Raw genomic sequence first — 12,601 nt, 5'->3', positions numbered from 1 at the left:
CTAGACAGTTATTTTTCATTTCAAACCCTAGTTTGGAATCTGCACTCTGGTCACGAAGAAGAAAATGCTCTACTCACTTAGGAAGTTGCTCTGATATTCTCCAAACAAGAACGAAATTCGCTTATTGGATGAGAGACTTATGGATCTAGAATAATCAAAGCACCATTCGAAACGAAGAAAAAGAAATGACAGAGAATGTTGTTTAGTGTTATGCACCCACCAATGATAGTAATGACGACGATAAAGATCAGTTCTACTCGAAGCTGCAATCGATCATAGTGAAGTGCCCAGGAATACAACTGATCATTCTAACAGGAGAGCAAAACGCCAAAGTCGTATTATACAAGATCGAGTATGAAGATATTATGGGATGACATGAACTGACTGGTAGAGGGTAAAAAGAATAACGAGTGATGTGCATTCCACGAATGGTTATAGTCGACAAAATATGCCCACACGAAAACGTACAAAAAGCTAAACGTGTCCCACCGGACCACACCACGGAGAACAAGATAGATCATATTAATATCAGTGAAAAATTCGCGTAGTCAATTGAAGACGTGGGGACCGAAAGAGTAGCTGAAATAACTTCAGATCACCACAAAATCGTGATTGACAAGATCAAACTGAAGCTAAAGAAGCAATGAACAATTGGACAAACAGCATTACAAAGATTCTATACAGACCTCCTTCGACATACTGACAAACTCAACAGATTCAACATAGTTCTCAACAACAGGTTCAAAGACTTACACCATCTAATCAAACAAGACGAAACTACTTTGGTGGACAACAAAAGGAAGGGATCAAAGAAACACTATCTTCAACGTATCAGGACGTTCGGGGTCGCAACAAGCATCATCATGAGGAATGGATCTGTATCGAAATCCTGGACAGTATTGAAAAAGGAAAAACGAGAAGACAACGATTAACAACAGTCGAGCAAGAACAGAGAGAGTAAAGGCACAAACTGAATACACGGAAGTAAACAAGTAAGTGAAGAGGAGCATTAGAGTTTACAAGCAGATATACGTGGAAGATCTAGTTACGTCAACGAATAAAGCTGAGAAGACGGAGTTGATCTGAAAAATGTGATGTATTTGCGCTATACATTTCGAACAATCACATTTTTCAAATCAACTCCGTCATCTCATTGTTCTATCGAAATTTATAAAAGGGACTAATTGCTTTAAATTTTTGAATAAAGCTGAAACAGAAGGAAATCTGGAACGACTATATGACACAACGAAGAAACTGGTAGAGAAATATAGTAAGCCAGAGAGAAGGGTGGACGACAAAGAAGGCAAGGCAATCACAGACAATTCAAGAATAGAGGAACAGATGGATGTAACGTTTCGAGGGACTCTCAAATAGATCGGCTCCATTGAATTCAACGGACATCGAAGCAGCATATACAGTCCTTCATCTGACCACATCTGACTACCATTACTGCGCGCGTTTTGAAGGTTGCAACTTATTTTCATTTTCCATTACTTTTTCCCTTTAATTTAACACTGATTAGCGATAAACAATACGTCATTGATAGGGTTCTATCAACTTGACACCTCATTTTGGAACTCAACATTATACATCGATTTTGCTAGTTTTCCAAACCACCTGAAGCACTGAAGACAGACATGGGAGCAACAGCGAACAAGCTCGACGTTCTATTCAGGGAGATTTGGGAGGAGGAACGATTGGCACAGACAAACTGGGAAGAGGGATATCTCTTCAAGATACTAAAGACAGGAAATCTGATCAAGTGTGAGAACTACAGAGGCATCACACTACTTTCAGTAGCCGTAAAGGTGTTCAACAGAGTGTTGGTGAACCGGATGAAAGACTCAGTAGACTCCCAACTTCGAGATCAACAGAACGGATTACATAAGTCGGATAGTCAGTCGCAACCTTCCACATTTGCCACAAATTATATTAAGTTATGTTAACTAATTTCTTCTTACCTGTAGTTACTTTTCGGAAAGTTATTTGTGTCGTTCGTTTTCTCTCCTTAATAAACTGTAACAATTTCTGTTTTTTTGCGCACTTACGGCATTAATTAGGGTTTTAAAAACGGGTAACGCCTATCAAGCCAAACAGATGACTTGTTCTGAATTCAACCATGCTAAGAGTGTGTTCATGGGCTTAGGGATTAGCTTAGAATTGGATCTGTAGGTAATTACTTCCGACATCAACTCAAGTATCAAAATTTTACTCGTAAATTGCGAACTGTCAACCCAAATAAACCTTCGAAGTGATAATCATGACAAACGTTTTGGAACAAGCCCGAGGTTTCCAGGTCTGCAGAGCGAAATAGAAAGTAACAAACCAAACAAATAGGTGTAGACCACCGACGTAGATTATCTGTGTCAGATGATTGTGGGCCTACTGGAGTGGTGTGACCAACTAACTAACTTCGCAGTCACACCTTGTGGTTAGTACCTAACGTGGATTATCTTTTTTTTCGTATCCACATAACACAAACGATGTCATAACAGAAATATATTAACAAGATCAGGTACAATAAAAAGAGAGTGCCACCACTGCTGCATGACCCAGGCCATGGATTGCAATTAACTGATTCGCGTTGGATTTCCTTGACCTTAACGAGGATTGGTGAACTGTTCGACATTCGACCCGGCTGCTGGACGAGTTGGACTGGGCCCAGTGCCATTTCACTGGCTCTACAGGTGGGATCCGGTGATCAAGATCAGAATTATAAAAACAACTCAATTCAATGTTGAATAAAACACATGTATTAAAAAACCGGTAAAAGTAGTGATATATTCACAGTAGCGGTTTTTGTTCACTTAAATACGTTGAATTTGATACGATGACACCTAAATCCTTTCCGACTAATGACGCTTATTGAGGGAGATTACCTGAGATGTTTGCAGCATGTCTCAGGTTGACTACCATGTTATGTATGATAATTAGAAGTATTTGAACTATAGTATGAACTAAGAATCCCAGAAATAACGTAATCGGATCAAGAGGTACTAGATAACCACAAACGAATGTACCGTATTTAGAATTGGAAATCAAGCATTCAACAAGTACAAAGGAATCATTGTTTCATTCAAACACCACATCCGCCACAGCTTAACTTGGAGTTTAAGTGTCTGTAATCGATTGTGCGTCTTCTTCTTAAGTTCATCCTGTGTCTGTCCGACAGTGTATTGGATAAAGACTCTGTATTATCTAGAATGTGTTTATTAGCATTAGAATTAACTACCGAAACCGGAACAGACCCACCTGCCTCCTGGGATTGTGTAATCAGCATGTCAGTTGTGTACTGAAACCGCTGCTACCTAGAATTTGAACCATAGACTTTTAGACTATCCTCCCTCACGAAGTAATGTTGGATCTTTATATCCCCAGTTTATGAATGACATGGCTTCATTTAAAACATATTTCTCACATTGATTAGAGTAAACATTAGAAGTGTTTTTGTGATAAGGATAAACAGCAGTTGGTAGCGAATGCTACCAAGACCTGTGTGGATGGGCTGTTTTACTTAGGAGTTTTATACCCCAACGCTCGTAGTCTACGAAATAAGTTCTATGAACTAGGAGCACTTGTGGACAGGTTAAAGCCACTCAATGTAGCAGTGACAGAAACTTGGTTAGTCCATGACTTAGACATTACTCCAGAATTATCCGGATACCATTACCTCAGGAGTCCTGTTATATATAGCCAATAGCATAAATATCCGCTCCTCTGCTAGCGAATCCCATGATAGCGGTACTTGTGAAGTCATTAGCTGTAATTTGGCTATCGGAAGTAGCACATTTATGCCCGGTGTCATCTATCGCAGCCAAATTTGTTTAGCTGATGACTTTATTTTAGAGCACATTCATCTTTGGATTGCAAATACCAGATGATTGATAATAGGAGACTTTAATTCACCTGATAATAGTTGAACTGAGATGACCACGGAAGGATCTATAAACTCCTTTGATAGTAGGATCCTGGTAACAATAATGAAGCATGCACTAGTGCAGCATGTATCCAAACCCACACGTTTTGGTCTTAACCAAGGTTCTTCTCTGTTGGAGTTGGTAATCACTCATGAGACTGAGGATATTGTCGACCTAAATATTCTCCCACCGTTAGTGAATAGCGATCACGTTGTTTTGTCATTCGCGTTTAGAACTAGGGACATGTTATACGATCAGGTTACACCTCGCCCAAATGTTTGGAGAGCTAACATATCAGCCATTCAGGAATGCGCTGCCAAGACAGATTGGTTTGTAGATACTAGCTTATCAGTTGAAGAATCATGGTCTGTATTTAAAGGTAAGTTTAATCTAGTTATGTCCCCGTTCATACCATACCTGGTGCCACGAAGACCGACTAACATTCCACCATGGATAACTAAACCAGTCAGGAAACGTCTTAGGAAAAGGAAGAAGCACTGGAGCATGTTCATCTTTATTGGCTTAGGACAATATAGATCCAGTTGTTGTGAAATTAGGAATGCCTGTAAAGCGTTATTATGTAAGACTAGATGATTATATGAAAAACAATTGGTTAGGGATTGTTGATATGGTTCGAAACGGTTATTATCGTACAAAAAAGGGAAACTCAGAGATGCGATTGAATTCCAATAACTTTTGATACAAGGGACTCCGTTAATCTTGACAAGAAACGATATCGAAAAAGCTGAAGCTTTATCGGAATATTTCACTAAAGTGTTTTCTATCGGTTATGAAGAACGACCAACGATTCATTGTGATTGTGGTGGCTCCTTGACGGACCCTGTTGTCATTGAGAAAGTTACTGTCTTAAGGCTACTTCAGCATCTCAAACCTGATAAGTCCAGTGGTCCTGATGATATTCATCCTACGATTGTGAAAACCATATCAGATGGAATTGCTGAACCATTAACGATACTGTTTGACATGTTTCTGAGACAGTCCAGACTGCCTAGAGACTGGAAAGACACCATAATAATTCCGGTGTATAAGGCTGGGAGTAGGGATTTATTAGTAACCATGGACCTATTAGCTCAACTAGTGCAGTTGTAAAACTGATGGAGAAAATCATTCGGATATCCGTTCTAAACTGAGGTGAAGGGCATAATCTTTTCTCCAGGGCACAACATGGTTTTTGGAGAGGCCTATCATGCTTGACAAATCTTCTCATTGCAAGAGAAGATTGGGCTGCTGCAAAAGATCAGAATATTCCTGTGGATGTCATCTTCATGGATCTAAGTAAGGCCTTCGATAAAGTCTCCCACTCTGGTCTTAAATTCAAACTGGAATGTTTTGGAATCCATTATACAGTCGTAGATTGGATAAGTAACTTTCTGCATGAGAGGAGACAGAGGGTAAGGGTAAATGGGGCTCTCTCCTGGTGGGTACCTGTAAAAAGTGGGGTTCCTCAAGGTAAAATCCTAGGTCCTCTTCTCTTTTTACTTTATGTAAATGAATTACCAACTATAGCAAAATCATCCGTCCTACTCTTCGCTGATGACATAAAGATTTGGAGACACATACACACTATGTCGGATAGGATAGTATTACAGAATGATCTTAGCTCATTGGTGGCATGGTTGGACAGGTGGTCACTAGAAGTAAACCCTAATAAGAGTGTAGTGATGCAGTTAAATAACTCTGATGAATCGTATGACTATACACTACGTGCATTCGTGCTACACAAAGCAAGAAACTATAAAGATTTAGGGGTCATATTAAGCAGTGACCTCAAAACCACTAGTCACTGTAAGGCTGCTGCTGCAAAAGGCTATAGGGTATTATGGTCAATTCGTAGGTCTTTCCAGTATTTAGATGATGAAATGTTTAGATTACTATACCCGATTTATGTGCGAACACATTTAGAATGCTGGTTTCAAGCAGCGAGTCCTTGTTTCAAGTATGAAACAGATATGCTAGAAAGAGTCCAACGACGAGCTACCAAGATGGTACAAGGTCTATCTGGCCTATCTTATGAAGACAGACTGAGACACCTTAACTTATTTCCGTTATCCTACCGTAGAATACGGGGTGATCTAATATTGGCTTATCGTATACTGAACGATGACCTTGGTATTAACATGTCTTATCTTTTGCTTCCGTCTAGAACCGATCATTTGAGAGGACATTCGAAGAAAGTTCAAAAACCGAGATCAAACCGTTTACGTCTGGAGTTCCGTTTCTCGCACCGAGTAGTGAATTACTGGAATTCTCTACAGGAACACGTTATATCAGCACTGTCTGGTAATATATTCAAAACGAGGTTGGACCTCCACAGTATTACAAACTGCAAGGATTAATATAGGTCAATAGACCTCCTATCCTTATTACTGAAGACTGAAGTTTCTATTTGATTGCTCTTTTTTTGATGCTTTCAACAAAGTGATTTTACCTGTTAAGATGAGTAGAAATATTTGAGTGGTTTTTGTAAATGAGGTGTTGGGTAAACACTGAAAACAGTTTTAAATAATTCTACTGTCAAATAATCCAATATTCTGTAAATAAACTGCGTCCCTTCGAGATGTATCCATTTTAGATACTGGAGCTTATAGGATATTTTAAGAGCGATAGAGTATTAGAAGTCTCCCAATTTACAAGGCATTATTACATGTTGTTTGTTTTTTCCACTAATAATGAAGAGATTACATTGGCTATTGAACAACTGTTCATTGTTTGACACATTGCTTTATTTCAGTCGGACATATTATAAGCGCTGTAAGGTCGGCATTTTCTGGTGGCTAGCATGCCGAAATACGATCGTCAGGCCAATGGGTACAGAGTATTCGTTGGAGGTGTGGATCCTCGTGTCGGAAAAGTTGACATAGAACAAGAGTTTGAGCGCTTTGGCCCAATAGCAGATGTATGGGTTGCTCGAAATCCACCAGGATTCGCATTCATCGTATTCAAGTATGCAGAAGACGCAGATCGAGCAGTTAGGCGAATGGATGGGAGGTAAAAATGCATACATATACTTAACTTATCTGCAGTCGTCCTTTCGGGTCTCGTCTAAGGGTGGAACATGCGGTTAATAATAAAACTGCAAATAGGTAAGTCAAACAAATTGTCTCTGAAGTTTAATCATTAGTAGTTAGTGAGTTTGTCTAAGGTTACTATTTTAACAGTCCTTGGGTTCATATATTAGTTTGTAAGCGTCAGATTACCGAGGACTTTCCGGCCTTAAGGAGTAGATTCATCATCATTCATATAAATGCATTAGCTATCCCACCTCAACACTAGGTATTCAGCCTGCTCATTGATAGCCAGTCTGTAGGTTGATTAAATCGTCAGTGAAGTTTTACTCTGACTACCTCCGGGTCGACAGGTAAGTGGTTCAAAAACTAAGTTATCGTTAACTTGTGAGATATAAAGATTAACTAAATTACTGCACTTCTTCTTGCATCCAAGACTGCCTCGTGGCAGATATCACAACATCTCGTCAGAAGCCGCCCACGTCCACCACCTAGTACATCCATTAACTCCTGTTCCATCCACAAACTCTCAGCTCGGTCATCCAATCTACGCTTCCTTCGTCTGATCACAGATGTTCATCAGCTTGTGGCTAACCCAAATTCTCTCCGCTTACATCTTCGAATAATCTAACGCTTGCCTCCACGCTAAGCAGTTCATCGAAACATGCCAATAAGCCCGCGTTTTGTCACAGTAAGTTGCATAGCTAAGCGCACTTTAGGCTTTTGCATAGACATGCCTGATTCACTGTCGGGTATCCCTGTTTCTATTTAAAAAATAAATATTTCGAGATATGACAGATAAATGTTGATTCCCTGGGGCAAAATGTTCGATTAGTATACCGACGATCTCGTTCAACAGTTTAGTCGGAGTTAGACAGTTGAAGAATCAGTGATGTAAACAATGCTGTATTACAAGTTTAATAAATCAACGGGTGCTGAAACAGTCGCTTAAGTTTAAACTGGTTTCAGTGGAAAGCTGTCACGTCCAATTTAGTTTGTAGTTTCCATTTAATCTATTCAACATTAGAAAGACTGAGCTGATCCCATTGTAAAAATAGTACACAAGGTTTCTCTCAATCCATTGAAATCTTGTTTGGTATGTTGCTGGATTCCTTGTCCATCATTCTTAGCTCTGAAAATCGCAATTTGTAGTTCACACTAATTCATTTCTATGTAGCCCATGAAAATGTATTAGGACCATACGTTTTATTCTAAATGAACTCCAGACATTAGTTTAGCGCCTTTGCAATAAAGGATCTTTAATTTTGCTAAGTCTTTATCAACTAAACCATGGGAGTTTATGGAAAGATTTATGGGTACTCGCATTCCTAGCCACTCGTGTGTAATCCCTTATCTATCGTTATGTCTGTACTACGTCAAACACAAGAGCTCAGGGACTACTGTCAGAGTAGCGAGCAAAAAATTGTTATCAATCACAGTGTGACAACATTACGACTACTGATTGCCCTTATACGCGTTACCGTACGTGGTTATTCATAGTTTGTCATGCTTGCCGACTCTTACTTACTCAGGTCATGAGTGTGGTTTCGTATTTTTCAGCCGACGTCACGATCGTTCTCGTTCCCGCTCATACAGCAAGCGTCGGCGAGATTCGCCACCGCGCCGACGCACTCCTGTACGCCGCTCTTCGTCAGGACGACGAAGGTAAGTCCGTTTTACGCCTCACTTTCGACAGGTCACCGAGTGATTTTCGAGACACAAGACGCCACTCACCACCCGGATATGAACGGAATAGGTCAGGTCATGAAGACCGTTATCGTACAAGATCCCAGTCTTCTAGCAAAAGATCCAGCAGACATAAAACTTCACGACCTCGCTCTAGAACTCCATCTCGGCAGTCTTCGCATCGCAACAGCAACCGACATTCCCGCTCTCAATCACGAAATTCTCACAAAAACAACGGACGACACAGTCCTACTCCGGATCGTCGCTCGGTTTCGGATTATGATCGTTCTCATTCTCGGTCACCAGATGTTGAACGAAGACATAGCTACGAAGATTCAGGTAGTCCAGTTGACGAAGGTCGCAATGCAAGTCCTGTTGATCGTGGTGCACGTAATCATAATTCCCGTTCTGTGTCACGTTCACGCTCCCGGTCACAACAAAGCAACCACCGTTTCAGATCTCGATCGCCATCTGACTACCATAATGATGGTGCCCCAAGAGAACATTCATCTGACAGTCGCACAGGTAAGATTCTAAGACAACTTATCCTCAGTTTAGTAAAGTTCGAATTGTTCTCTTTATCTTTCATTGTGGATCTAATAACCTAACCTGTAAGGCGTCGATTTTTTGTCCAAATATAAAATGCATGTGATGAAACGTCAATTAGAAATATGTATCTCTGTCGCCTCAATCTCAAGCAAAGAATTGCTTCATGGATATCACCGACTGTAGTCTTGATAAACCTACCTGGTACATTATTTTAGCTCTACAGAGAGGTCGAAACTAAAAGGTTAGGAAGAAAAGTTTTTTATTTGTATTTGCGATAACGTCCACTCGCAGTATTTGAATATCATAAAGACCTAGATTTTACATGTGGGCTACAACCCAATGTGTCAGAAGGTTTAACAATCAACCAACGACCAGTTGAAGGTAATATATCTTGCACAGACAGTCCTTCTACCACTTGATAAGTGAGTCATCAGTGAAAATAAAAACAGCTTGCCAATTAATCTGTTATAATTCCGCACCTATGTATTGTACTGAAATATGTGCTTGGTAACCATCTGAAATAAATTTAGTAGTAATAATTTCATTTCCATGCACTAGTTTCTGTTTGTTGTTGTTTTTATTATACACACTTAGTATTCCCTGTCTCTTCACAAATCCATTATTATTGTGTGGCGACGAAATCAAAAGAGATAGAAAAGGCGGTAACTGTAGGTAGCATAAGATAGCTCTACAGACTAATAACAGAAACTGGAATTAATAAGCCAAGTGTAAGTGAGACTATCGCGGAAAAGATGACACTTATTTGTCCCCAGTCCAGACGTTTAAAACGATGGGCGGAACATTTTAGAGAACAGTTCAGCTGGCCTTCAGCTACTCTACAACTACTCACTATTCCCAAACAGCTTGGATGGAACATTGACGTAGTTCCAACGTCTCTGATTGAAGTTCACAAAGCTATAGTTAATCTGAAACGAGGAAGAGCAGCTAGTCCAGACGGATTGGCTCCATATGTCTTTAAGGATGGTGGTCCAATCTTAGCGATTAGGTTGACTAATATTTTAGTTGAAGTCTGGGAGTTGGATGTGATCTCATCTGACTGGTCACAATCACTGATTGTCCCAATATGTAAGAAGGGGTCAAAATCATTCTGTGGTAACCATAGAGGGATTAGTTTGACTAATATAGCGTCTAAAATACTAGCCTCAATAATTATCGGAAATCTAACAAAGACTGGTGAACTGAAAACATGAGATCATACCTGACCTTGGCTGCATCGACCACAAACTCGCCATTCGTCAGGTTCTGGAACACAGGCATACTTATCGGCGTCCGACTTAAAAGCAGCATTTGACTCCGTAGATCGCGAGATTCTGTGGCAGTGTCTGTCATTGAAAGGCGTACCTCAGAAGTAAATAAACCTTGTGAAGCCTCTTTACTCGAACACTACTAGTCGAGTCAGAGCTTATGGCGAACTGTCATCTACTTTGCAACCTCAAGTGGTGTCCGTCAAGGATGTCCACTTTCTCCATTTTTGTTTAACTTCATCATAGATCTACTGATGGGAATAACATTCTCGTCGACTGAATTCTCGGGTATTGATCTCCTTCCAGGAGGTCCACTTATCGACTTAGAATACGCAGATGACCATTAAGAGTGGAAGACAATTGTAAGCTACTAGTATTTGATCACTGATGCATTAGAAATATTGCTGGGATCACCGGGTGAGTAATAGTGAGGTTAGATACAGGGTATTAGGGAATAATGGTAAATCAGTTGATAAGGTTGTGAATCTTCATCGACTGAGATAGTTGGGCCATGTGCTGCGTATGCCTGGACATCGATTACCACGACGCTCAATGCTGACTAGTGTTGAGGATGGTTGGAAGAAAGTTAGGGGCGGCCAAATCAAAACGTGGCATCAGTGCTGAAGTCACTAACTTCTAGTCTGATCCATGTTGGGAGATGCAGACTACTTGGTTGGAGACTATGGATGACATGGCTAAAATTATTTCATATCTTTCTTTCTACGAACTAATTCTTTTTTCCTGTACTATGTCCTTATATGTAATGTTTCTTTTATATATTACCACCACTGAATTAACTACTTCTATGAATTCAGTGTTCATCTTGTTGTGCTAATGAGGTATGGCAACTTGGACCGATGCATATATGTGCCTGGTCCTACGTTGTGGCTGGCTGACTGATGTATTTTGTGCCCTCTTGTACTCATGTTAATTCAGATATCGAATTTTCATATATGCTCTTGCAAATGATCAAGAGTGATGCATTCGGTTGTCTGTTTAGATTAAAATTCCTATAGTAGTGATATTTAATATTGCAAAGTTGAATGTATTATGTAAATCTAGTTTATTGGCATTAAATAACTTCAAGTATTTTTCTTTTTTTTCAGGTGATCAAAGTGGTTGAGAAGGCAAATATTGATATGCTTAACATGTTCATATATATTATCCTATAAATTTTTTAATATTGCATTTGAGTGTCAATTCAGCGTGTTTTAATTATTTATGTATTGGTTGCCACATAATGTCAGTCATACTGCGAGAACTTAGTTGTTAGAGGTCATATTTTGCCCATCTTCTGTAAAAATTAAATAAGGAGAACCAGCACGTTTTGGGGAATCTTCGAAAATATCCAGACTGTATACGCTTAAAAACTATATATATATATATATATATATATATGAAAGGTTACTCTTATCAGGTTTGTAAATACGAGTCGCATCCCGAAATGAATAAATGCTTACGGATATCCCACTCTCCGAATCCATTTGGCCCGATAGAAAGTTCTGTTTGTGTACTTAGTAGCGATTGTTTATGTATACTGTTAAAATTGTGATTTGAAAGGACCTTTGTTCTGTCCCGGAGCGTCATCGGACAGCGTGCAGTGAGTGAACATATCTGTCGTTTATTAACCGAATATTGAAGGTTTATTTAATTTTATCCTCGGCGTCTTACGATCTTAATTCTTCGAGTTAGTATTTAGAACCACATAAAGGACAAACAGCGTCGTGGTGTGATCATATGTATCTTCAGAAGTAAGTGCTTTAGTCAATCGCAATGACCTCAGTATGCTATAGCGATAAGCATGTGATTAATATCTAATGCATCAGCGGTGTCGAGTTAAATTTATCTCACTGTGACCGCATCTCGACACAAGGGTATCTTCTAGCTCTTATCCAGGGGCTTGTATGTTACTGTCAAAAGTCCAATTTACATTTATTTATCTAATTCACGTTTTCACACCGAATGGCCTGTTTCGTGCTTTTAAGAAACCCATAGTCGTAAAGGCGCGCCATCAAGGTGGGGTCAGACAGCTTTATCATAGGATCTTCCTGCAGTAGGTCGGTGTCGTTGACCGCCATACACCTGGTGTCAAGGAAATCCATTTGGTTGATATGTCATTTGTGTTGTGGGTTCCGAACATCTGTTAGTGCATGCTTGT

The 12,601-nt window shown here is 39.7% G+C and overlaps 1 protein-coding gene across 5 annotated transcripts; it reads left to right on the top strand.

Annotated features, from left to right (window-relative positions):
• The first annotated feature begins 6,657 nt into the window (after positions 1–6,657).
• On the top strand, positions 6,658–11,645 carry RBP1 (DNA-binding proteins Bright/BRCAA1/rbp1). 5 transcript variants are annotated; one of them, XM_051212253.1, is made up of 6 exons: positions 6,658–6,926; positions 6,962–7,021; positions 7,380–7,634; positions 8,504–8,608; positions 8,640–9,154; positions 11,550–11,643. In XM_051212253.1, exons 1-3 carry the CDS (start codon positions 6,718–6,720, stop codon positions 7,507–7,509), a joined length of 399 nt encoding a protein of 132 aa, XP_051072409.1. In that variant the 5' UTR covers positions 6,658–6,717; the 3' UTR covers positions 7,510–7,634; positions 8,504–8,608; positions 8,640–9,154; positions 11,550–11,643. The 5 variants fall into 5 exon arrangements, with proteins under 5 accessions (XP_051072409.1, XP_051072405.1, XP_051072408.1 ...); XM_051212249.1 differs by having other exon boundaries at positions 8,504–9,154; positions 11,550–11,645; XM_051212252.1 differs by lacking the exon at positions 7,380–7,634 and having other exon boundaries at positions 8,649–9,154.
• The last annotated feature ends 956 nt before the right edge of the window (positions 11,646–12,601 follow it).

Source organism: Schistosoma haematobium, chromosome ZW, assembly GCF_000699445.3.
Source record: "Schistosoma haematobium chromosome ZW, whole genome shotgun sequence".
NCBI lineage: Eukaryota > Metazoa > Platyhelminthes > Trematoda > Strigeidida > Schistosomatidae > Schistosoma > Schistosoma haematobium.
This window is presented reverse-complemented; position numbering and strand designations above follow the sequence as displayed.

Bases quoted from the DNA above. Each gene is read 5' to 3' on its own strand.
- RBP1 (XM_051212252.1), top strand. From the start codon at position 6,718: ATGCCGAAATACGATCGTCAGGCCAATGGGTACAGAGTATTCGTTGGA. The intron at 6,927-6,961 runs GTAAAAATGCAT...ACTTATCTGCAG, and splicing joins GTTAGGCGAATGGATGGGAG to TCGTCCTTTCGGGTCTCGTC. The intron at 8,609-8,648 runs GTAAGTCCGTTT...CAGGTCACCGAG, and splicing joins TCTTCGTCAGGACGACGAAG to TGATTTTCGAGACACAAGAC.